The following is a 26,824-nucleotide window of genomic DNA, read 5'->3' as shown; positions in this document are numbered from 1 at the left end:
GAAGGTGATATGTCAGAGGGGAGGGTGGAGCAGATGGGTGGGAATGGAGATTGGCAGGTAGGACAGCTCATGGGGACAGTGCTGAGCTGGAAGGTTGGAACTGGGGTGAGGTGGGGGAAGGGGAAATGAGGAAACTGGTGAAGTCCACATTGATGCCCTGGGGTTGAAGTGTTCTGAGGCGGAAGATAAGGCGTTCTTTTGCCCGAAACGTCGTTTTTCCTGCTGCTCGGGTGCTACCTGACCTGGTTTAGTGAAGAAGCGTATCTAAGAGTACAAAAGGATCTTGATTGACTAGACCAGTAAATGGCAGAAGCAGTTTCATATTCACAAGAATGGTTCCAGGAATGAAAAGCTTAACATATGAGGAACGTTTGAGGACTCTGGGTTCACACTCTGAGTTTAGAAAGATGTTGGTAGATCTAATTGAAGCATCCAGAATACTGAATGGCCTGGACAGAGTAGATGTTTCTGTTGGTAGGAGAGACTAGGACCTGAGGGCAGAGCTTTTAGAATGGAGATAAGGAGAAATTTCTTCAGCCAGAGTGTGGTGAATATATGGAATTCATTGCCAAGGAAGGCTGTAGAGGCCAGGTCATGTAGAAAATTTAAGATGGAAATGGATAAGTTCCTGATTGTAAAAGGGATCAAGGGTTACGCGGAGCAAGTGGAGAATGGGGATAAGAAACCTATTGGCCACAGTTGAATGGCAGAACACGCAATGGACTGAATGGCCTAATTTCTGCTACTATGCCTTATGGTCTGACATGTGACTTGTTACTTTTTGGTAAGGCCAAACTACAGCTGGACGTACATAGTTAAACAGTCAAACAGAGAGACCTGTGGTTGTAGGTACATAGTTCCTTGAAAGTGGTGTCACAGGTAGATAGGGTGGTGAAGAAGGCGTTTGGCAAGCTTGAGTTGAGATGTCATTTTGTGCTTGTACAAGATGTTTGTAAGGCCATATTTGGAGTACTGCGAACAATTCTGCCTGCCATACTATACAAAAGGATATTATTACACTGGAAAGGGTACAAAAAAGTTTTAGAATGTTATCAAGACTGGAGGATTTGAGTTAAGAAGAGGCTGGCCAGGCTGGGACATTTTTCCTTGTAGCATAGGAGGTTGAAGGATGACTTTACAGAAGTTTATAAAATCATGAGGATCATAGAAAAGAAAAATAACAATTCTTTTTCACCAGGTATGGGGAGTTCAAAATTAGAGGGCATATGCTTAAGGTGAAAGGACCTGAGGGGCAATGTTTTCATACAGAGGGTGCTGCTTTTCTGGAAAAAGCTGCCAGAGTACACTTAGAACATTTAAAATGCATTTGAACAGATACATGGACAGGAAAGGTAGAGAGTGACAGGGGCCCAAATGTTGGCAAGTGGAACTAGGTCAGTTTAGGAAAGCTGGTTAGTATGGATGAGTTGGGCTGAAAGGCCTGTTCCACTGTATGTCGCTATGACTTAATAACCTTGATTTTTATTTGCTCGTTATTTTTGTTTGAACCCAGTTTTGTTTTCTTGTTACTGGGAAGCTCTCTGAACCATGTGTCAGTTGAACCATACTTCAGTTGAATTTCTCTTTCAACTCTGATCTGATAGATTAAACTCAGCCTAGACAGTGACATCCTCCTCTCATGTGTGAATTTTAAAAAATTCTTACTGGTGCAGCTTTTGTGGCATATTCAATTGAAGGCCCATGTTATTACTAGGTGCCTTCTCAACTGCTGCAGAGGAATTTGGAGTCATAGTCAGCCTATAAATGGCATCACTAATGAAGCCCATAACAACATGGTTTTTAAAAATGTACGGCAAAATCTGTGAAGTGAAATGAAGCTTTTTGAGGAGGTATCGGCTCATGATCTGCTTTGGCTTTTGGAAAGTTTCAAGCAAGGGGCTTGAAAGACCCATCCATCCTCAACAGGTACTCGATCATAAACCTGTAATGCCTATGTATTTAGTAGCTCTCTGGCTGAACTGTGAATTACAAATAAAGGCAGGAATGTAAGTTGAATTAATTTGCTGTGTTAATTTCAGAATAATTCTTGTGAGCCATGGACAGCATAGAATCCACAGCATAAGAATACTAATACTTTCCAAAATATAATGATGTAATTTAAGTATTACCTGTGATGGTTAGGCCAGCTCATTTATTATAATGATTGGTGCTCACCAACTAAAAGATACACTTTAGTGGCACTTGATATGTTCTATAAACTAATTGGCCAAAATGAAGATACAAGAGCAAACGAATTCAGAAGAAGAGGTGCTGGAGGTCATAAAACATAAAGGTAGATACATCCATGGGAGCTGATCAGGTGTTTTCCAGAACTTTGTAGGAAGCTAGGAAGGAAATTGTTGGGTGCCTTGCTGAGATATTTATATCATTGGCAACCACAGGTGAGATGCTGGAAGACTGGAGTTTGGATAAAGTGATGCTATTGTTTAAGATGGTAAGGAAAAGCCAGGGAGCTCGCGTCCAATGAGCCTGATGTCAGTGGTGGGTAACTTGTTGGAGGGGATTCTGAGGGACAGGATTGACATGTATTTGGAAAGGCAGGGACTGAGTAGGGATTGTCAACATGAACTTTGTGCATGGGAAATCATGTCTCGTTAACTTGACTCAATTGTTTTGAAGAAGTGACAAAGAAGTTTGAAGGCAGAGCAGTGGACATAGTCTATATCGACTTCACCAAAGAGTTCAACAAGGTTCTACATGATGGACTAATTACTAAAGTTAGATCATGTGGGATCAAGGGAGAGCTAACCAACTAGATGCCAAATTGGCTTGAAGGTAGGAGATAGGGTGGTCATTGAGGTTTGCTTATCAGACCGGAAGCATCTGAGCAATTTGCTGCAAGGATTAGTGCTGGATCTGCTGCTGCTTTTTGGTATTTATATAAATGATTTGCATATGAATTTAGGAGGAATCGTTTGTAATTTTGCAGTTGACACCAAATAGGTAGTGTAGTGGACAATGAGGAAGGTTACCTCCGAGTGCAATGGAACATTGATCCAATGGGCCAAGTGGCAGTTGAAGTTTAATTTAGATAAATGTGAAGTGTTGCATTTTGGCAAGGCAAACCTGGGCAGGACTTATACAATTAATGAAAAGTGTTGTCGAACCAAGAGACCCAATGGTGCAGATTCATGGTTTCTTGAAAGTGGAGTCGAGTGTAAGGAGGGTGCTGAAGGCATTTGGTATGTTTGTCTTCATTAGTTGGAACATTTTAGTACAGGAGATGGGAGGTCAAGTTACGGCTGTACAAAGCATTTGGAATATTGTGTACAATCATAGTCACCCTTCTATAGGAAAATATTCAATTGGAAAGAGTATGAAAAAGATTTACAAGGATTTTGCCAGGACTGGACGGTCTGAGTTATTGGTAGAGACAGTTTAGGCTGCCCACTCCCGAGCATCCGAGACTGAGAGATAGCCTTAAAGGTTTATAAAGTCAAGAGGGGAAGGATAGGGTGAAGAGTCTTTTTCATGGGTGGGGAGTCCAAAGCTAGAAGGCATAGGTTTAAGGTGAGAGGGGAAAGATTTACAAAGGACCTAAGGGGCAATTTCATGCAGAGGTGATGCGCGTATGGAACAAGCTGCCAGAGGAAGTGGTGCAAGCGGGTATATTTACAATATTAAAAGGTATTTGGTTGGGTATATGAATCGCAGAGGTTTAGAGGGATATGGGCCAAATGCTGGCAAATGGGACTAGGTCAGATTGAGATGTCCGTTGGTGCAGAGAAGCCAGACCTAAGGATCTTTACTGTATAACTCAATTACTATCATTTTATTGTCAGATTGATTTCAAGAATTGGGAACAGTGTGCACATGACCAGAGCCCTTGATGCTAAACTGTCTATGCTAGATCACAAATTTGAGTAACAGTGTCTTCCAATTGGTGCAGAAACGTTTCCTGCAAAAAAGACATTGCAATTGACTCTGTGTCAGAGAAATGCCACTAGCAACGCCCTTTTGGCATTGCCTTGTGCAAATAAGAATTTGGACCAATCAGAGGGCTTGCAACAGATGAGTTTAGACTTAATTACATAACCTTTCAATCATTTTGTGGCAACTAATCTTTTTCAGCTCTGTTTGTTTCCAAAAATAATCCTTTTGGCTTTCTTTTGTACTCACTCAAACTGTAACTTTGACATTTCAAAATTGTATGCAATAATCCAAATACTGGATCCTAACTTCCTATTAACACAGTATAAACTGTTTTAGCAACTTGCCAAGCAAACTCCAAAGATTTTTAATTCTATTAATTAATTTTTCCTTTCTTCTGGCTGGTCTTGCAATTTTACACTTCAATATGCTAGATTAAGTCTACCAAGCTTCCTCACTTTTAGACTGCTTGGAAACATTTCCATCCTTTGTAATTATTTAAGACATATATAGCCAGTAACAGTCCTGACATTGGACCATGTGACAAACAGTTAAGAAATGGCTGCTAACCAAAGGTTTACCTAAACAACACAAACTGTTCTGCAAGAAGAAAGGATTCAACACCACCCTACTTGACTATGTGAAATCCAGATTTCGCAATGCTCACCATCTCAGTTAAGCCCAGTTGACCTATAATTGTCTCCTAAAAATTTCAATGAACTGATTAAGCATGACTTGCTTTATTTCAAAACCAGGTCTGCCATCTCAAAATAATACTAATCCATCAAGATTTAATTTATGCAATCCTTCATACATTAAGCTGTTTTCAAGTAAATTGAAGTATCCTTTACAGGGAATTTTTGTGTGTTATTTTGGACCTCTCTTTAAATAGTAAGTGTTATGCCTCACTGGTGTAGCAGACTGGAAAATGAGCCCTGTTATTCCCAACATCATCGCAATTGTTGTTTGGTATGCTTGCCTTTATTGGTCAGTGCCTGAGAGAAAGTGAGGACTGCAGATACTGGTGAATCAGAGTCGAAAAGTATGAGGCTTGAAAAGCACAGCAGGTCAGGCAGCATCCTGCTCCTCAGATACTGCCTCCCCTGCTGTGCTTTTCCATCACCACACTTTTTGACTGTATATTGGTTAGTGCATTGAGTATAGGAGTTGGGAGGTCATGTTTTGGCGATACAGGACATTGTTTAGTCCGCTTTTAGAATATGGTGTTCACTTCTGGTCTCCTTCCTATTGGAAAGATGTTGTGAAACTTGAAAAGGTTCAGAGAAGACTTACAAGGATGTTGATCGGGTTGGAGGATTTGAGCTATACGGAGGGGCTGAATAGGCTGGGGCTATTTTACCTGGAGCATCAGAGGCTGAGGGGTGACCTTATAGAGGTTTATAAAATGCTGTGGGGAATTGATAGGATGAAAGCCAAAGTCTTTTCCACAGGGTAATGGAGTCCAAAACTAAAGGACATCATTTTAAGGTGAGAGTGGAAGGACTTAAAAGGGAAGTAAGGGGAACTTTTTCCTGCAGAGCATGGTGTGAGTATGGAATGAGCTCCCAGAGGAAATGGTGGAGGTTGGTACAATTACAACATTTAAAAGGCATCTGGATGGGTATTTGGATAGGAAGGCATTAGAGGGATATGGGCCAAATGCTGGCCGATGAGACTAGATTAATTTAGGATATGTGGTCGGCATGGACAAGTTTGACCGAAAGGTCTGTTTCCATACTGTACAGCTCAAAGACTCAAAAAGTTACATTTTGTAAAAGTCATCAGTATTCTCTGATTTTTTACCTGCCCTTTCAACCCAGGTTAACAGAGCATGGACCAGATTTCTGTCCTTAATAAGAATTGCTATTTATTACAAAGAAGTCAGTTCTAGATATTGGTAATCAATTATGAATGAATGACTAGCAGGTAGCTCATTCTACTGGTTAAAACTTCTACTCCCTCATAAAACTTCTCCCTACACTCAGAGCTACAAAAACATGGTGTTTATTGGAGAGAGAAGCTGGAAAGAATGTTCAATGGCCTTTGTCCCATGGGTTCAATGTGATGATCCTTTGTTTTGCCAGGAATAGATGTTCCTCTCTCGCTCTTCCCCCTTTCACAACAGCTTACAGTAACTGGTGAGAGAAAATTAAACTGGCTTTTTTTTAATTGCAAGGATAAAGGCAGCCTCTCTTTCTGGAAGTCCAAAGACTTTGAGCTATCCTGTTCATCCACTTAAGCTGTTCAGTTACTTGAACCAGTCATGTAATTTTTGGCTACCAGAAACATGTTATCATTGGTCTGTGGCATGGTTAACAGTTGCCAGTCAGTTGCTAGTTGCCAGCTGAATGCACCAGTTGCTGCCAGTCCAGCTTTACTTAAGTTTTCCCCATTAGTTGAACAAGCAAGTGTAATTAGCCCTTTCAATAACTGCTGGGAACTTGTGTATTTTTTTTGAACTGCAGCAATGCCCTCCCCAATCCTTGGTTTCTAAAACTGTCCTTTTTTCCATGTTAGACCCCAATTTAACGAAAAGACAAAAATGAGAAGGTTCAGCCTTCCAATTCTCTGACTGAAGTCTGTTGCACTCGGGAAAATATTGAAGGGAGGTGTTCCAAACTCTTGAAACATTAACTCCGATTCCTCTCCTCACATGCTGCCAGACCTGCTGAGATTTTACAGCAATTCTGTTTTTGTTTCAGAAATCAAGCATTCACAGTTCTTCTTGGCGTGAAGTCTTGTTTATTTAAAACTTGGCATTCTTGCATTTGTCTTGCAGAGTGCTAGAAAAAAGGCTTTAGCAGCATGTCTCTCTTTTCAGCAATATTTTAAGTTCTGTGCCGCCAAGTTGCTGTTTTGTTTTTCACTCGAAGATTTCAGAGACTACTTGTTTTGGAACACTGAGATAGTATTTAACATGTTTCAGATAGGCTTTTAAAATCAAGTAATGATTGTTTTATGTGTGGTATAAAATGGAATGTGATCCTTTGGCTTGTGCAGAGGCTTAGAATGTTGTCTGTTCATTTCTCTATGATCTGGACTTCATTCAAACCATATTAAATGGATAAAGTTTTCTGTCTGCGATGAAGGTTTCGCATGAACTGAGCTAGGCAGCTCAATCCAAGAACTCCCTACATACATTTAGGACACCAACCCATGCCCTCCACCTTCTCCATGACTCTTGTTTTCCTGGTCCGCAACCCTTTATTTTCACCATGGACATCCAGGCCCTATACGTGTCCATCTGCCATGGTGAAGGTCTCCAAACCCTCTGTTTCTTCCTCCCTCGTCTGCCCAACCAGTACCCATCCACTGACACACTCATTCGATTGGCAGAACTCATCCCTACCCTCAACAACTTTTTTGAATCCTCCCACTTCCTTCACACCAAAGGAGTAGCCATGGACACCTGCATGGGCACAAGATATGCCTGCCTCTTTGTAGGATATGTGGGACAGACCATCTTCTGGGTTACGCTAGCATCATCTCTCACCTTCTTCTCTACTACGTTGATGACTGTATAAGTGCCACCTCCTGCTCCCACAAGGAGGTTGAACAGTTCATCAACCTCACTAACACCTTCACCTGGACCATCTCAGATACCTCCCTCTCCTTCCTGGACACCTCCATCTCCATTTCCGGTGACCAACTCAAAACGGATATCTATTTCAAACCCATTGATTGCCACAAATACCTGGACTACACCTCCCACCACCCACCCCCATCATAAAAATGCAATCCCTTACTCCCATGTGATCAACAATGCCTTCCTGTGCATCTCCTCCACTCTTCACACCTCTGCCCTTGAACCCCACCACCCGGTCCTCCCCTTTCACCTCAACAATCTCCGCGTACAGCGCGTGCACATTCTCCCAGTGTCTGCGTGGGTTTCCTCCTACAGTCCAAAAATGTGCAGGTTAGGTGAATTGGCCATGCTAAATTGCCGGTAGTATTCGGTGAAGGGTTAAATGTAGGGGAATGGATCAGGGTGGGTTGCCCTTCGGAGGGTCGGTGTGGACTTGTTGGGCTGAAGGGCCTGTTTCCACACTGTCAGGAATCTAATCGAAAAAAAATTATTCTCTGCCATTTCTGCCACTTCCAATCAGACCACACCATTGGAGATATATTTCCTTCCCCACTCCAGCCCAACCCACCCTTCACACCCAGCACCTTCCCTTGCTTCAACAAGAGGTGTAAAACCTGCACCCACACCTCCCCTCTCACTTCTCTCCAAGGCATCAAAGGATCTTTTCACATCTGGCAGAGATTTTCCTGCACATCCACCCACTTCATCTACTGCGTCCGTTGCTCTTGATGTGGTCTCCTCTACATCGGGGAGACAGGACGCCAACTCATGGAGTGTGCCAGGGAACATCTCTGGGACACGCACTACACAACCCCACCATCCTGTGGGAGACCAGTTCAACTTCCGTTCCACTCTCCCAAGGACAGGCAAATCCTGGGCCACCTCCACCACCAAGTCCAAGCCATCCGACAGCTGATGAAAGAACACCTCAACTTCTACCTTGGGACCTTTCAGCCACACTCTCTATTAACATCAACTTTGCTAGTTTCCAGCGCCACACTCAATTCAGTTCCCAAGGAATAAAATGATGCAGTATCTGAGGTTACCCGTTTGGAAAGGCAGTTGAGTGAAAAAATGAATGTCTATTTATGCACAGTTCGCTATTCTGTTTTTCTTACTTTGCCTTAATTCAAACTTGAAGAACAAAGTATGACATCTCCTTTGGATGTAATTGACATGGGTAACTGATTGTGACTGATGCATACACTGGATGAACATTTCATTTACTCAGTTACGTTAACTTGCTGATTAATATTTAAATATAAGCAGCTCTTGCTAAGGTTTTTCATATCTTTCTTCTGTTACAAAGCATTTACTTTCCTGTGTGCAATGATGCATGTTCTTGTTTTCTAAACTTCAACAGTACATGATCTTGATGGAGGGAATAGATGAGGTGACTGTAATTGATGTTGATGTGGACCTTCAAAAGGTATTTGACAAAGTACCACATAATAGATTGTCTTAAGGAAACAGTGATAACACTAATTGGATGTTGAGTATAGTTTTGGGCACCACATTGTAGGCAGGCATCCAGGCTGTGGAGAAGGCGCTGTTAGAGATTCACTCGAATAGTATCAGGGATTTTAGTTGTGTGAAGGAAAGCTGGAGCGGTACTGTTTTAAAACTGAAGATTTGAGAGGCGTTCAAAGTCATCAAAGAAAGAAGGCAAAAGCTTTCCAATGACAGAAGGGCATTAATTGGGGAGAGAAATTCATGATGTTTGGCAAAAGAACCAAAGCCAGCATGGGGAAATTTTTACAAAGCAAGTTGTGATCTATTTTAACGTTTTCATAGGAGGTGGTGGAAGTAGCTTCATTAACTCTATTCAAAGGGGGGAGAATTTTGAACAGCAATGTGGAAGATGGAGGTGGTGGGATTAATTGAATGGATGCACTGAAACACTGGCTAAATGACTACTACCTGTGCAGTTTCATTTTGGGATTCCAAGTAAATGAGAAATAGGAATGGAAGGATTTGATGGGAGAAGATCTTGTGAAAGATAGCATTGTCCTGGACCAATCGAGCCTGACTGTATCCCCTGGTTTTAGATCCCTCAGCAAGGGAAACATGAAATTTATCTTTAATTTGTTTAAGTTTTTCTTTGTTATATCTTGAAGTAGTTGTTGGAGAATACTCAAACTGACCTTGTTTTTGCATACTGCACTAACTGTAAGTAGTAAATAAACTATTCACACTCGTAATGCAATTCAGCTCTGGTTTGAGAGGAATATCCTGCTGAACAATGCCACTTGTCCTCCACGCTGGTGATGGAGTATAGATTTATCAATCGTTTATCCAAGCATACACGAGAAGAACATCATTCCTAACTGGAGTGGGATTAAGAAATTCAGTGTTCGTAAATCATTATGGTCTCATACTCCTCTTCATTGGCCAAGTTTTAATTTTTCTTCCTACAAATGTAAAGAGATTTTTTTTGTCATGGGTTTGTGTTGCTAATATGTCCTTCACCCAATCAAGACTCAGTTAATCTTATCCTAGCCTTGTACTGTTTTGTCCCATTATTTATTAGTATCTATCTTGAAATCCCTATGACTACAAGGCATCTCTGGGGTGTTCTGTTTGATGAGGAACAAGGTTTTCTTTTTATGGTGTACAAGGTGTGCCTGGGGAATTGTTTACTGCTGGAGAAGAATAACTATTTAATCCTTGCATCCTAACTACTACTAATAATTGCAGGAAGTGATAGGAGGATGGATCACCTGATCAGAGGTGGATTTTAAGCAACACCTTAAACAGGAGAAGCAAAAGTGGAAAGGAGAGAATTTCGGTGCTTAATGTATACGCAACTCAAAGCATGGTTTCTCATTATAGACCAACTTTAAATATAATGGACGTGAAAGAGGCCAGAACTATTGAAATGTGTATAGAAGGGTTATAAATTAGTGGAATACCAAGGTAGGGAAGAATGAAATGATAGCATTCTTAAAACAAGGAGGACACAAGGTTGAGTTCCTGAATGTGGGTTTTATTGCATTGTTATTGAACACAGGATGTGATGTGATGGGCATCTATTGTGTTGGGATAAGGACAGTAGAGTTCAATGTTTAGTGTGGAAGGTGGAAAGCTAGCCAAAACAAGCATTGAAATTATCAAAACCATAGGTAATAAAGTAGATAAACTGAGGCAGAAGCAAAAGCGTCTACTGTTGCATAGCTGGAAGTAATTGCAAGATTTATAAATCCTCCAATTCAGTTTTTGACTCCTTCCAGTCAGAAGGTAGGAGCTGGTGCCTAGGAAATAAAGTTTAAGGTGAGATTGAAGACCCATGGCTTTGATCTTCCAAATATTTAATTAGAAGTTTTTGTAAAATGATTTTTGTGTTGCTGATTCTGTAAGATCTGTATATTTATGCTAATTTTATTGTTACATCAAATTCAGTGTAGATAATTGTGTATCATTCACAATTGAAGTAATTTTGAGAACTGTCTATTTTCAGTATGTGTGTTTATATTTGGCTGGAGTGGTTATATTGGAATACCTGTAATCCAGCAACCTGGATTAACAATCCAGGGAGCAAGTAAAATCCAAACATGACAGTTTTATGTAATAAATTCAAATTTACATACAATGTCTGGTATTAATAATAAGTAATCATTAGAGCAGTATATTGTTGTACAAACCCAACTGGTTCAATAATCTTTTTCAGAGAAGCAGACTATCCAACTTTGTGTCTAGCCTATGTGTCACTCCAATCTCAAACTGATGTAGTTGGGTCTTAGCTGCTCCTTGCGACCAAGTAAGCTATCAAGTTGTATCCAAACACAACCAGTGGCTCAAGAAGAATGCCCTGACTGCAATAGGACAACTAAAATAAAATATCTTTTGACCACTCCAAGAATGATTTTCATTAAAAAAAATCTGGTTATTTTATTTTTAACAACTACCTCTTGGCTGGGCACAAAAACCTCTCACTGTAATTTAATTGTTCAAACCAACATCCTTTTAACACTGTCAAGCTCAAATTGTCTGGTCATTCATGTTTTTGGCACCTTGCTGCCAAATACATTGGCTACAGCGGTTGCCTACACTTCAATTTTAAAAAAAACTTGCTTGAGCATAAGCTGAAGGTAACTAATCTTTGTCAATTGGTGAATTATTAGATGTCTTTAGTATTATAGACATGTAAATATACTTGGGCACTAACTTTAAGTACTGTGCATTCCAGTTGAGTAGTCAAGGACAGTTAATCGTTGTGCTACACTGATTACTTTGACATTGAATTCAGGTTGAATTAAAATGTTTTTAAACAATTTTTACTTGTGAAGTTTTAACTGGTTAGGTTTGAAAATCAAAGTATGATAGTCTTTCTTGCTCTCGCGCACATGCTCTTGCTCTTGCTCTCTCAAGCACTGGTCCCTGAAGTACCCCACATTGGTCACTGACATGCCCAGAAAAAGATCAGTTTATTCCTACTTTGTTTTCACTCTGCCACCAATTCTCTATCCACTTCCCAAAGCTGGGCACAAAAACCTCTCACTGTAATTTTGAATTTGAATTTGAATTTCACATTTTGAATTTCAGAAGGCATTTGATAACATCCCACTTATTAACATGTAAAATTAAAGTAAGCCATGTTGACTGACTCCCTGCCCCCACCTACCCTATCAACTTTTTTCATTCACCGGTGGGACTTAGACATCGCTGACAGGACAGCATTTGGCCTGTCCCTTGTTGTTGAGTGTGGTAGTGAGCTGCCTTCTTAAACAGAGCAGTCTGTGCTGTGGGATGACTTTCAAAGCTGTAAGGAAAGAATTCCAGTATTTTGGCCCAATGACAGTGAAGAAATGGTGATATATTTCCATGTCAATATGGTGAGTAGCTTGGAGGGAAATTTGTAGTTGGTGTGTTCCAATGCCTTTGTCCTTCTAGATGGAAGTGCTCGCGGGTTTGGAAGATGCTGTCTGAGGACCTTTTGATGGATTCCTGCATTGCATCATTTGATAATGTTCACTGCTGCTACGAGCATCGTTGGTGGAGGGAGTGGATGCTTGTGTAAGCACTCCTACCTCCTCTCAAGATTCTAATAGAATGGCACATATGATTTCCCTTTTGTAAATCTGTGCTGCCTTTATCTGATCCTGTCACTTTTCCAAGTTGGCTACTATAATTTTTTTATAATGTAATCTGGCATTTTTGCCACTACCTACATCAGGCCGCGTGACCTATAATTCTCTGTTCTGTCTGTACCTCCTTTTTCTAAATAGCAGGATTACATTAGATACTGGTCTTCAGTCCTTTCAATTTCCCCAATGCCATTTCATCATTAATACAACTTCCTTCCATTCTCCCTCTCACTAGACCATGTTTCCCAGTGTTTTTGGGATATTTCTTGTGTCCTCCGTTTTGAAGTCCAAACCAAAGGACATATTTAATTTGTGTGCCACTTTTGTTCCCCATTATTATTTCCTTGTTTCTGACTGTGAAGGACCTACATTTTTCTTCACTAATATTTTCTCTTCACTCCCCTACAGAAGCTTTTATAATCAGTTTTGTATGTTCCCTACAAGCTTGTCCTGTTTCCCCCTCTTAATCAATCCCCTTGTCTTCCTTTGCTGAAATCTAAACTCCAGTCCTCAGATCTGCTTTTATTAGCCAATTTGTATGCCCCTTCAAATCTAAGACTACCCTAATTTTCCTTGTTAGTCATGGTTTGGCCACTTTTTTTTTGCCAGGCAGGAATAAATAAATATTGTAGTTGATCATTTAAAGAGGAGAAGTAAGCTGTGTAAGGAATTGGAACCAGAGCACTAGGGTGAGATTTAGTGAGGCACAGGGTGGGGTCAGATTAAGGGGAAGTACAATACAAACTCATTTGTTTTGCCTGTGCATATACTTGAATGCACAGAGGGTCATAAATAAGGTTAATGAGCTGCAGATGCAGATAACCATGTAAAAATGCATAGTTTGGTGATGCAAGGCCAGACTCCGAAAGAAACATGGACTGGATATTATATAGTCATAGAATCCCTTCCGTGACTGCCATTCAGCCTATTGAGTCCACACTGACCCTTCAAAGATCATCCCACCAGACCCACCCCCCACCCTACCCCAGGGCTAATCCATCTAGCCTGCATATCCCTGGACACTATGGAAAATTTAGCACTGCCAGTACACCTAAACTGCACATCTTTGGACTGTGGGAGAAAATTGGAGAACCTGGAGGAAACCCAGATGTGAGACGACTGTATGGAGCTTGCACATACAGTCAGCTAAGGCTGGAATCAAACCCATGCCTCTGGCATTGTAGGCAGCAGTACTAACCACTGAGTCACCATGCCATCCCAATGGAGTGTAAAATGCTGGAAACAAATTAATGTGAGCGGTTACAGTAGTGGGGAAGTGACATCTGCAGATGTTGGAGATCAGAGTCTAGAGTGTGATGCTGGAACAGCAGAGAAGGTCAGGCAGCATCTGAAGAGCAGGAGGATTGACATTTTGGGCATAAGCCTTTCATCAGGAATGAGTGGGCTGGGAGGCTGAGAGATAAACGAGAGGGGGTTGGGGTGGGGCTAGAAGGAAGGTAGCTGAGAATGGAATGGGTAGATGAAGATGAGGGAGAAGGGGATAGGTCGGAGACGTGGGATAATGTCGGGGGGGGGCGGGGGAAATGAAGAATCTGTTGAAATCCACATTGATCCCATGTGGTTGCAGGGTCCCATGTGGATTTCAACAGTTTTCTCATTTTCCCTCCCCCAATGTTATGTCAGTCCCAAGCATCCAGCTCAACACTGCCCTCCTGACATGTCCATCACCTTTCTCAGCTATCCGCTCCACCCTCCTTTCCGACCTATCACCTTCATCTACTCATTGCATTTTCAGCTACCTTCCCTTTAGCAATACCCCCTTCCATTTATCTCTCATACCCCACCTCCCCCCGGTCCACTAGCTTATTCCTGATGAAGGGCTTCTGCCCAAAATGTCGAATATTCTGCTCCTTGGATGCTGCCTGACCTGCTGTGCTTTTCCAGTGCCACACTCTCAACTGGACAAATGTGGAGTTAGCTCAGTTGGCTGGACAGCTGGTTTGCAATGCAGAGTGATGCCAATAGTGAGAGTCCAATTCCTGCACTGAGGTTTATCATGAGGACTCCTTCTCAACATTCCCCTCACCTGAGGCACGGGAGCCTCCTGGCTGAATCACCACCAGCTGTCCCTCTCTTCATTGAGCACATTGGAAAGTCTACCTTTTTAGGAGGGGGAGAGAGAGAGAGAGAGAGAAGATGCCTTAGAGTCAAAAACAGAATCTATCTGTTTAAAACTAAGAAATAATAGAGTCATGTACAAACAGGATAGATCAAGTGAATCCTTAGAGTATAAAGGCAGTAGGAGTATATTTAAGAGGGAAATCAGGAGGGCAAAAAAGGAACATGAGATAGCTTTGGCAAATAAGATTAAGGAGAATCCAGAGGGTTTTTACCAATACATTAAGGACAAAAGGGTAACTAGGTAGAGAATAGGGCCCCTTAAAGATCAGCAAGGTGGCCTTTATATAGAGCTGTAGGAGATGGGGGAGATACTAAACCAATAATTTGCATCAGTGTTTTCTGTGGGAAAGGGCATGGAAGATATAGACTGTAGGGAAATAGATGGTGTCATCCTGAAAAATGTCCATATTACAGAGGAGGAAGTGCTGGATATCTTGAAACACACATAAAACTGGATAAATCCCCAGAACCTGATCAGGTGTACCCTGAAAGCGAGTGAAGTGATTGCTGGGCGTCATGCTGAGATATTTGTATCATCAATAGTTAGAGGTGAGGTACCGGAAGACTGGGGAGTTGGCTAATGTACCAGTATTTAAGAAAAGTGGTAAAGACAAGCCAGGGAACTACAGACCAGTGAACCTGAAGTCAGTGGTGGGTAAGTTGTTGCAATGAATCCTGAGGGGCAGGATGTACATGTATTTGGAAAGGAAAGGACTGATTAGGGATAGTCAACATGGCTTTGTGCACGGGAAATCATGTCTCACAAACTTGATGGAGTTTTTTGAAGAAGTAACAAAGAAGATTGAGGGCAGAGCAGTAGATGTGATCTATATGGACTTCAGTAAGGTGTTCGACAGGGTTCCCCATGGGAGACTGATTAGCAAGGTTAGATCTCATGGAATACAGGGAGAACTAGCCATTTGGATACAGAACTGGCTCAAAGGTAGAAGACAGAAGGTGGAGGGTTGTTTTTCAGACTGGAGGCCTGTGACCAGGTGGAGTGCCACAAGGATCTGTATTGGTCCCTCTACTTTTTGTTGTTTATATAAATGAGTTGGATGTGAGCTTAAGAAACATAGTTAGTAAGTTTACAGATGACACCAAAATTGGAGGTGTAGTGGACAGTGAAGAAGGTTACCTCTGATTACAATGGGATCTTGATCAGATGGGCTAATGGGCTGAGGAGTGGCCGATGGAGTTTAATTTCGATAAATGCAGTGTGTTGCAAACGTTAGCAGGACTTATACATTTAATGGTAAGGTCCTAGGGAGTGTTGCTGAACAAAGACACCTTGGAGTGCAGTTTCATGGCTCCTTGAAAGTAGAGTCGCAGGTAGATAAGATAGTGAAGAAGGCATTTGGTATGCTTTCTTTTATTGGTCAGAGTATTGAGTACAGGAGTTGGAGGTCATGCTGCAGCTTGACAGAACATTGGTTAGGCCACTTTTAGAATATTGCATGCAATTCTGGTCTCCTTCCTATGGGAAGGATGTTGTGAAACTTGAAAGGGCGCAGAAAAGATTTACAAGGACGTTACCAGGGTTGGAGGGTTTGAGCTACAAGGAGAGGTTGAATAGGCTGTGGCTGTTTTCCTTGGAGCATTGGAGCTGTGGAAGGTGAGGGGGGGGGGGTGATCTTAGAGAGGTTTATAAAATCATGAGGCACATCTATAGGATAAATAGATAATTGTCTTTTCCCTGGGGTGGGGGGGCAGGGGGCAGATTCCAGAACTAGCAGGCATAGTTTTAGGGTGAGAGGAGAAAGATAACAAGAGATCTAAGGGGCAACTGGCAGGTAGGAGTAGATTGGGTTGGGATATCTGGTTGGCATGGGCAAATTTGACCGAAGGGTTTGTTTCCGTGCTGTACATCTCTGACTCTATGTGCTAACACCTTACTATTGTTCTCTAAGACGCTAGCTTGTAGGAAAGTTAAAATATTAGAATGGTGTGAAAATTATAGAATAATGAGTTGTTAATATCCTAGTTTGTCAGGATAATTATAATGTGGAAGACAGAGAAGAAAGACTTTAAAATGTTTCTGAAAATGTGCTGCATCAATATATTTCCATCTGAATGAGAAAGCAGGCAGTGCTGCACTTAGATTGTGAAGATGTTGGAGCAGAATGGAGCAACAAATGAAAATGTTTTGATGCTGAGAAACTTCAGTTACGTGGATAGATTAAGGAAGCTTGGCCTGTTCTCCATAGGAAAGAAAAAGTTGAGAATTGACAGATGTAGAAAGAAATTCCATCATTAGAGAAAGTGAGTAACAAAATAACAGACATGAGAAAAAAGTTTTTGTTACGTAGTAAGTAGTTAGGATCTGGAATGCACTGAGAACATAGTGGAGACAGATTCAATCATAACTTTGCAAAATATTTGGAATAATTAATTGGGGGGATTATTTTCTGGCCACATGGAGAAGATAGGGAAATAGGTCCAGCTGAAATGCTGTTGCAGAGAGCTTACATGAGTATAATGTGCCAAATAGCTGCCTCCAATGCTATATAGCTCATCTCTGATTCTTAATTCACTGATCTCAGTAAATCTCTCTCTCTCTCACTGCACCCCTCTGAATTTTAATTGTTGTGCAAGTGCTACTTTCAATCAAACAATATTTAAGAAATTGAACTGTTTTATTCAGTTTTTTAAAAATTCAGACATATAAGTTGCGAGGAATGTAGCAGCTGTTTACAAATACAGGTCGTTCTGCTATAATGCACGTTTTGTTAATGCGAACTCATTATAACGCGATTGATGAATTGTTTCTAAAGTGCAAACTTTTAAAGCATATATTGGTTATAATGTAATTCCAGTCCCATTAGTTTAAACGGTGCTGCTGTTACATGATGTTCTTATAACACACAGGGTTGCACAAAATTGGAATTACTGCATTATAGTAGAACCAACTGTCAGATCTTGGGTTTACTTATGTGCCATTAATAGTTGTTAGAGTTAATTTTAGAGCACAGTCACATAGCTTTTTTTCATTAATATTGGATAAATTGGTTCACTAATTGTAATAATAACCAGCACCATCATTCAGCCTGCAAATGTGTCTGCAAAATAGCTTGTTGGTGTAAATTTCTTGAAATAGTTAAGGGATAAAAAGTTAAGTCATGGTATAAACAGGAAAGTTAGAATATGAACAGGAAGAAGAAAGCATTTGGAATTGCATCAAATGACAGTCAAGTTTAAAGAAAGACCATGTGATCTTGAAGTGGCAGTTAATCCCATGGTCGAAATGAACAGAGCAGTTATTTGATCTATATTGGGTCGTGGGCCATATGTTCTAAAAATATTGACATCACTAAGCAGCCCTTTTCACCTCTATAAAATGCCCTAGCTTTTATGTTGCCTCAACATATATGTTGCTGAAGCCCTCATCCAAGCATTCATTCCTCTACGCTAGTTCATTTCAATGCAATTCTGGCCACACAATCAACAGGTTATTTAATGCAGACTTGACCATTCAGTAATATTCTGCCTATGGGTGATGGCTGATGGAAGCAAGCCTCTGGAGGTTGGGTGGCTTTTAATGGAATACTGTTAGAGTCATAGAGATGTATATCATGGAAATAGTCCCTTCAGTCCAATTTGTCCATGCCAACCAGATAACCCAACCAAATCTAGTCCCATTTGCCAGCATCTGGCTCATATCCCTCCAAAACCCTTCCTATTCCTATACCCATCCAGATGCCTTTTAAATATTGCAATTGTACCAGCCTCCACCACTTTCTCTGGCAGTTCATTCCATGCACGCACCACACTCTGCGTGAAAACATTGCCCCTTCAGTCCCTTTTATATCTTTCCCGTCTCATCCTAAACCTATGTCCTTTAGTTCTGGATGCCCCCACCCCAGGGAAAAGACTTTGTCTATTTACCCTATCCATGCCCCTCATGATCTTATAAACCTCTAAGGTTACCCCTCAGCCTTCATTGCTCCAGGGAAAACAGCCCCAGCCTATTCAACTTCTCCCTATAGTTCAAATTCTCCAATCCTGGCAACATTCTTGTGAATCTTTTCTGAGCCCTTTCAAGTTTCACAACATCCTCCCCATAGGAAGGAGACCAGAACCGCATGCAATACTCCAAAAGTGGCCTAACCAATGTCCCACACAGCCACAACATGACTCCCCAACTCCCACACTCAATGCCCTGACCAACAAAGGAAAGCATACCATAAGCCCTCTTCACCATCCCATCCACCTGTGAGTCCACCCTCAAGGAACTATGAACCTGCACTCCAAGGTCTCCCTGCTCAGCAACACTCTCCAGGACCTTATCATCAAGTGCACAAGTCCTGCCAAGATCTGCTTTCTCAAAGTGCAACACCCTGCACCTATCTAAATTAAACTCCATCCACCACTCCTCAGCCCATTGGCCCATCTGATTAAGATCCCACCGAATCTAGGTAACCCTCCCAACTGCCCACCACACTCCCAACCCTGGTGTCATTTGCAAACTACCAAATATACTTCCCATGTTCACATCCAGATCATTTATATAAATGACAAAAAGCAGTGGACCCCAACACTGATCCCTGCAGCACTCCACTGGTAACAGGCTTCCAGTCTGAGAAACAACCCTTCACCATCACCCTCTGTCCTCCACCACCAAGCTAGCTCCACACCCAAATGGCCAGCTCTCCCTGTACTCCATGAGATCCAACCCTGCCAACCAGTCCCCCATGGGAAACCCCTCTGAACACTTAACGAAGTCCACACAGGCCAGGTCCATCGCTCTGCCCTCTTCAGTCCTCCTTGTCACCCTTTCAAAAAACTCAATCAAGTCCATGAGACATGATTTCCCATGCACAAAGCCATGTTGACTATCCCTAATCAATCCTTGCCTTTCCAAATACGTGTACATCCTGTCCCTTAGAATTCCCTCCAACAACTTACCCATCACCGACGTCAGGCTCACTGGTCTATAGTTCCCTGGCTTGTCCTTACCACCTTCCTTAAATATTGGTACCACATTAGCCCACCTCCAGTCTTCTGGCACCTCACCTGTGACTATCAATATCTCAGCAAGGGGCCCAGCGATCACTTCCCTAGCTTCCCACAGAGTTCTAGGGTACACCTGGTCAGGTCCTGGGGATTTATCCACCTCGACATCCAGCACATTCTCCCCTAATGTGGGCATTTTGTTTTCAAGATGTCCCCATCTATTTTCCCACGTTCTACATCTTCCATGTCCATTTCCACAGTAAACACTGATGCAAAATACTCATTTAGTATCTCCCCCATCTCCTGCTGCTCCACACAAAGGCTGCCATGCTGATCTTTGAGGGGCCCTATTTGCTTTCAGTTACCCTTTTGTCCTAAATGTGTTTGTAAAAACCCTTTGGATTCTCCTTAACCCTATTTGCTAAAGCTATCTCCTGTCCCCTTTTTGCCCTCCGGATTTCCCTCTTAAGTATACTCCTACTGCCTTTATACTGTTCTAAGGATTCATTCAATCTGTCCTGTCTGTACCTGATACATGCTTCCTTCTTTTTCTTAACCAAACCCTCAATTTCTCTTGTCATCCAGCATTGGTCACCTACCAATCTTTCCTTTCACCCTAACAGGAATATACTATCTCTGGACTTCCATTATCTCATTTCTGAAGGCTTCCCATTTTCCAGCCATCCCTTTACCTGCAAACATCTGCGCCCAATCAGCTTTTGAAAGTTATTGTCTAATACCATCAAAATAACAGAAATACTATACATCTGGCATCTCTGCCATTTCATCAATATAACCATTATTTCTATTTTCAGCTGTCAAATTATAATTTAAATGCACAACACTGAAAACATGAAGCAAAAGCAGAAATGTTAAAGCAGTGCATTGATCAGAATCTGAAGAGGGCACAAAATATTTTGAGTCGCCATCCTGTTTAAGAACTGAAATGTTTCTGTGCTCTTGAAAAATATGCAAACAAAAAAAGACTTTCTCAAATTATTAATGTTAACAAGTTCAAATTACATTCATAAATGCAAAGGTTACTTTGCAAAGTTGATACAAGGATTGAATGAGAAGTGATCTTTAGCAAATTAGTATCTATATAGATTCTTGCCTTGTGCTTGCTGATTATAAATTTATATGGAACTAATTTTTGATTCAACTGGAAACAAAAGGTGGTCATTATTTGTGTTTTTGTTTTCTCAGTGTATGTTGTAGTGAAGGGATTGGTTTGTGTTGCACTTGAATTTATTTTGAGCTGAAATACATAGATCTATAACTAAGCTGCTCACTTATTGTTGTCTTTGTCTTCCTGGCAGTTGCTGCGACTGTGCCATCCAGCTAGTTATTGCATCCAATCTACTTCTCCATAATTTGAATCAGTACCATGCGAAGGTTTGCATATTGTAAGGTGGTTTTGGCCACCTCATTGGTCTGGATGCTGCTGGATATGTTCCTACTGCTTTACTTCAGTGAATGTAACAAGTGTGAAGAAAAGAAAGAACGAGGCCTACCTGCTCGTGAAGGTAAGAAAAACCCAAATAAAAATGAAATATTCTTTTAGAAGATAATATGATGAAACCCAAGTCAAAACTACATATATCTTGATCCCTAACAGTAGTATTGCTGACTATTATTCGAGAAAGTAAACTGATACCATCAATTACCAAGACTTTGTTCATCACATTATGGGCTAGACCAGAGCCCCCTGAAAACATTTCAAGAACGTTGCCTGGACTCCAACTTAAAGCAAATCTAAAATGTTGTATTCCAGATGCATTTCAACTGGTCAGACTGCTCGACATTAAGCAAAACGCAATTTATTCAAATGCTGTAGTTAAAATGCAACAGAAGAAAGAAGAACTTATAAAACTTTATTGGAAATCTTGGTAAATAATAGATACAGTAACTATTACTACTAAACTATTCCAATATAGTAACGTCCCATAAATACACCCTTTGGTAAAAAGCAAACTTCAGAAATCGGATTTTATCTCTTAAGTAATCCAGCAGCATAGGAAGAGATCTCCAGCTTTTTGGCTGTACAGGTTATTTTGCTATAATGTGGTAGTTGTATTCCTCTGCACTGCTGCGCTATAGAAAATCATGCTATAGAAAATAGTGATGTGCAATATCTCTACAGAAATTTGCAATACCCGTTCAGTAGAAAGTTTGCATTATCCAAACAGCATCCACAATTAATCAATCATGTTATAGCTAATTAGTGTTAACGAAATGCTCATTATGTCAGAACCTCTTGGAGAGGTGGAACGATAGCTTCTATTCAGACTTACAACAGCACCTGCTGAAAGCTAACTAAAAATCCTTGATCTGTGAGAGCTTGATTGCACTCATTCAGTCTGCTTCTATTGTTCCATTGTTTTAAAAAAAAATTCCTAGGCCTCCCACGTTGTTTATCTTTTCATAGTCTGCGAGGCATCTGTCCTCCAATCTTTCTCTAAAAGGAACCAGCCAAAAACGCACCTCTGAAAACCAAAGCATTGTCACAATCAGAAGTAACAGTTGCTTATTTTAGTTTTAATGTGATGTATTTTGATAGGACTTAATCCATGAATGCTAAATATACTTGATTTGGTTTGCAATCAGATTTAAATTTGTTTTAGGAGGTTTTGAGAAGATGCGTACGTGTTTATCAAATACTCTCTCTATTTTTAGTATTCAGTACCCAGGAAGTCTAATGGTGTTGGTTGCAAAGCATTTTCCTACATTGGGATTAAATATGTATTTGGCTCAGTGTACAAATGTTATGTTCTAAGTGTCTAAAATGGTGAAGGAAATGTTAAATTGATGTTGTGAGTCTTTATTTCCCATTAATAAAGAAGTGACATTTTGATCCAATTAGTGTAGTGATATTCAAATGAATGAACACTAAGCTAATTTTTCTGAAGAAAACAGATTTTACCAGTGTTTTAGCTTTATTTCTGTTGAATGAAAAACCAACTTTAGCAATTGAATTGAATTTTCTGCTAGATGGGATTCTGAATTTTTGAATGGAATCTTACTGAACCATTCAGGAGTTTGTCTGCTAACTGGAGAACCGTAAGCCGCCTTTGCCTCTTCTAGGGATGAGCAACTAAATCATTTACAAATCACCCAGTGGCCCCCATCCTGCGTTTGATGCCCTCTGTATGTTTTGAACTGCTGGCCAATCAGAGGTAGTTTGTGTTCAGCAACACCACAGAGGAGACCAGGGCTGCTGCTGCTGCAAGAACATCCCCAGACCGTACCACAGGGTTGTGGAGGATCCAGGGCAAGGTAGAAAGGTCAACCAAAGATCTTTCCATGCAGAACATTGATATGCTGCTGCACCATCTTAATAAATGCTTGCTTAATGTTTTGTAGTTTAATGCTCATGTCCATCTGGAATCGTTTTAAATAGTTCAAATAAACCAAGCATTGTAAGCCAAGGTATATTGTTGAAAAACTAATGAAGACCATAGTGCAGTGTATGGTAACAGTAAAGAAATTTAGGTTGATCTTGATGAACAGCCAAAATATTTTTATAAGGCTACCTAGATTAGAAGTGGGGAAGATTAAGCTCAGAAGTGCAGTTAGATACTCTTGAAAAAGTTTAAGACAATGAGTGGATATTTGAGGAATAAGCAATAATGAGTTACCGAAGAGAAATAGTTTGTGCAGTATATGCACTGTGTCTAGCAGTTACCCTGGAACAGGCACTGCTGCAAGTGGCTACCTGCAACACCCATGCATCATTTTTGTAGTCTCCTAAATGAAAACCATGGTTGTGGCAGTACCTGGGTTTTCCAGCACTGCTACAGCAAAGAATTTCTCTTGCAGTAGCTTTTGGGAACAATTGGATGGGTAGTAGAATTACATCAGAAAGTAAGGACTGCAGATGCTGGAGGTCAGAATTGAAGTGTGGTGCTGGAAAGTGCAGCAGGTCAGGTACATCAGTCTGTTTGCCATTCATATTTTGAGAAATTGGATTTTATCTCCTTTTTCTATTTGTAACAATTTTGAAAAACTGAAGTCAAAACTAGTCTTGTGTTATATTTTAATATTATGCTTGCATGGTCCAATAAGCTAATGCCTTTCATTCCATGTTCTGTTCTTTATAGAATCATAGAGATATACAAGCATGGAAGCAAACCCTTTGGTACAAAGCATCCAGGCCACCCAGATAGCCTAAATTAACCTAGTCCCATTTGCCAGCATTTGGCCCTCTCAACCATCATATACGCATCCAGATGCCTTTTCAATGTTGTAATTGTACCAGCCACTACCGTTTCCGCTGACAACTCATTCCATACATGCACCACCCTCTGTATGAAAAGGTTGCCCCTTTGGTCCCTTTTTAATCTTTTCCCCCCTCTCAAATCTATGCCTTCTAGTTTTGGACTCTTCCACCCTAAAGAAAACACTGTGTATCTGTTTATCCTATCCATGCCCCTCATGATTTTATAAATGTATGCAAGGTCACCCCTCCGCCTCCAATGCTCTGGGCAAAGTAGTTCTAGCCTATTCAACCTCTCCCTATAGTTAAAACCCTCTAACCCTGGCAGCACTTTATAAATCTATTTTGCACCCTTGCAAGTTTCTCCATCTTTTCTGTAGCAGGGAGACCAGAATTGCACATAGTATTCCAAAAGTGTCTGAACCAAAGTCCTGTACAGCTGCAGTATGGCCTCCTAACTCCTATATTCAATGCTCTGACCAATAAAGAAAAGCTGCCTTCACTACTCTACCTATAGTGACTCCACTTTCAAGGAACTATGAACCTGCTTTCCAAGGTCTCTTTTTGTTCAGCAGTCCACCCAGGACCTTACCATTAAGTGTAAAAATCCTGCTCTGATTTGCCTTTCCAGAATGCAGCGCCTCACATTTATCCAAACTGAACTCCATCTGCTACTTCTCAGCCTATTGGCCCATTTGATCAAGATCCCATTGTAATCTGAGGTAACCTCCTTCGCTGTTCACTACACCTCCAATGTTGGTTTTCATCTGCAAATTTACTAACTATACCTCTTAAGCTCACATCCCAATCATTTATATAAATGACAAAAAGAAGTGGACCCAGCACTGATCCTGTGGCACAACACTGGTGTCAGGCCTGCAATCTAAAAAGCAGCCCTCCACCACCATCTATCTAAATGGTTAGCTCTACTTGTATCCCATATGATCTAACCAGTCTACCATGGGGGATCTTGTCAAATACCTTACCAAAGTCCATATAGATGACATCCATCACTCTGTCCTCATCAATCTTCATTGTTTCTTCTTCAGAAAACTCAGTCAATTAATGAAACATGATTTCCCATACAAAGCCATGTTGACTATCCATCATTGGTTCTTGCCTTTCCAAATACAAATAAATCCCATCCCTCCAAAGACTTGCCTACCATCAATGTCATGCTCACCAGTCTATTGTTTCCTGGTCTTTCCTTACTATCTTTCTTCAATACTGGAACTACATTAGCCAACCTCCAGTCTTCTGGCTTCTCAGCAGGGGTCCTTGTTTCCCTCGCCTCCCATACAGTTCTAGGGTATACCTGAACAGGTCCCGGGGATTTACCCACCTTCACGTGTTTAAAGTCATCCAGCACCACCACCTCGGACATTTTTCAAGATGTAACTATTTATTTCCCCACATTCTATTTCTCTGTATCCTTCTCCACAGTAAACACTGATGCAAAATACTCGTTTAGTATCCTCCCCATCTCCTGCTGTTCTTTGTTCAATGTCAGGCTGCTTTTGCCTGTTAATCTAAGGCAAATATTTTCTTCAAGTAAGTTTTTAAAGTCATATCTCCTTTTTTGTGCATTTTATTTAAACAAGATGATAGGAACATTTGGAGCCCATTGTCTGTTTACTGTAGAAAAAATACATTGCCATGGAGAATGCATTAGTTAATGTCCCTACCAATCACTTTTTGCTTAACAACCAGCACTGTCCTCTCACTCCTTAGTCTCAATGTTTTTTTGCCTTTTACATGGTATTTCTTAGAAATTATCTGACAAGTGCAAGGTGAAAAATTTTGATAGTTTTTATTTCAACAGTACTCCAGTTTTGTACTGCCAAGCCTATTTGTAACAGCATTGAAAATGTTTTGCATAACAGTGCAAGCTTTTCTGTGTGTAAACAGTTCACTTTCTTTCAATACAGCATGTCGCATACTGAGGTGCCTTCTACACTGTTATTTGGAGTTTATTGACAACATTTATTTCATTGTCAAGCATACAGTACAAGCAGTTTTACATGGGAGGGTCTCAAACAGCAGCCTCTTCCAACTGAGCCTTTGTGACAGCTGCTCCATGGCTTGGTCTGTGCATAAGCACGCAATCCTAGACTTTACAATGTGTCAGTCATAGACATCTTTTGTAAAAGATAGTCAGCAAGCAGTGCTTGATATTTATCTTTGTGACCCTTGAAACAGTCTGTGCCAGGATACTGTTATGTATTGCTCAAGATGAACACCTAGAAAAACTGCTGCACCTTTTTCTTTTTGCAACTATTTTACAAAGGTATATACCAAAAGGAGGTGGATGGTGATTACTCTCTTGGCTATGTAAAAATTCTAAGTCCTAAAATTTGTCCTATAAACCTCTTATCTTCTCAAATGTTTCTAAATTAATAACTTTTTCACCAAGTTTTTTTCTTGTTCTAGTATCTCTTTGTGTAGCTTGGTATTGTTTGCTTAATTAGAAAATGCTGAATGGAGTTACATATTGTACTAGTTAAAAGCAGGGTTGGTTTTGTCTGCATTCTGGTGAATGATGGTACTGCACAATAAGAGCTTGTGCAGTGGGCTGTGGCATGTTGGGTGGGGTGGTGAGCTGACAGGGGTGGTTAACAGCTACATAATAAGGAGGATTCCTTTAAGAGGGTATCCTGCACTGAGAGCTTAAAAATGTGTTGCTGGAAAAGCGCAGCCGGTCAGGCAGCATCAAAGGAGAAGGAGAATTGACATTTCGGGCATAAGCCCTTCTTTCCTGCGCTGCGAGTCAGGGCATACCAGCTCTCCATTCCAGTATAACTACAATCTGAGCCAGCCTTTGGGCTGTGTGGGGATCTGAAAGAGGAGGCCCTTTCTGAAATGGTTTCTCCTGCTGTAATAGAGGAAACCTGCATAACATTTTATACAAAGCGTTGGTTGCAAATTTTGAGTATAATGAGTAGACCTGTTTTA

At 40.9% G+C, this 26,824-nt stretch overlaps 1 protein-coding gene across 1 annotated transcript in view; it reads left to right on the top strand.

Moving 5' to 3' along the window:
* The window catches only part of galnt1 (UDP-N-acetyl-alpha-D-galactosamine:polypeptide N-acetylgalactosaminyltransferase 1), a 148,647-nt gene that overhangs the window by 34,641 nt on the left and 87,182 nt on the right, over positions 1 to 26,824 (top strand). Inside the window, exon 2 of the mRNA XM_072575568.1 lies at positions 20,976 to 21,182. Coding sequence (XP_072431669.1) covers positions 21,044 to 21,182 — 139 coding nt within the window. The 5' untranslated portion in view covers positions 20,976 to 21,043. The remainder of the gene's footprint in view (positions 1 to 20,975; positions 21,183 to 26,824) is intronic.

The sequence above is a fragment of the Chiloscyllium punctatum genome, chromosome 8, assembly GCF_047496795.1.
Source record: "Chiloscyllium punctatum isolate Juve2018m chromosome 8, sChiPun1.3, whole genome shotgun sequence".
Classification (NCBI taxonomy): domain Eukaryota; kingdom Metazoa; phylum Chordata; class Chondrichthyes; order Orectolobiformes; family Hemiscylliidae; genus Chiloscyllium; species Chiloscyllium punctatum.
This window is presented reverse-complemented; position numbering and strand designations above follow the sequence as displayed.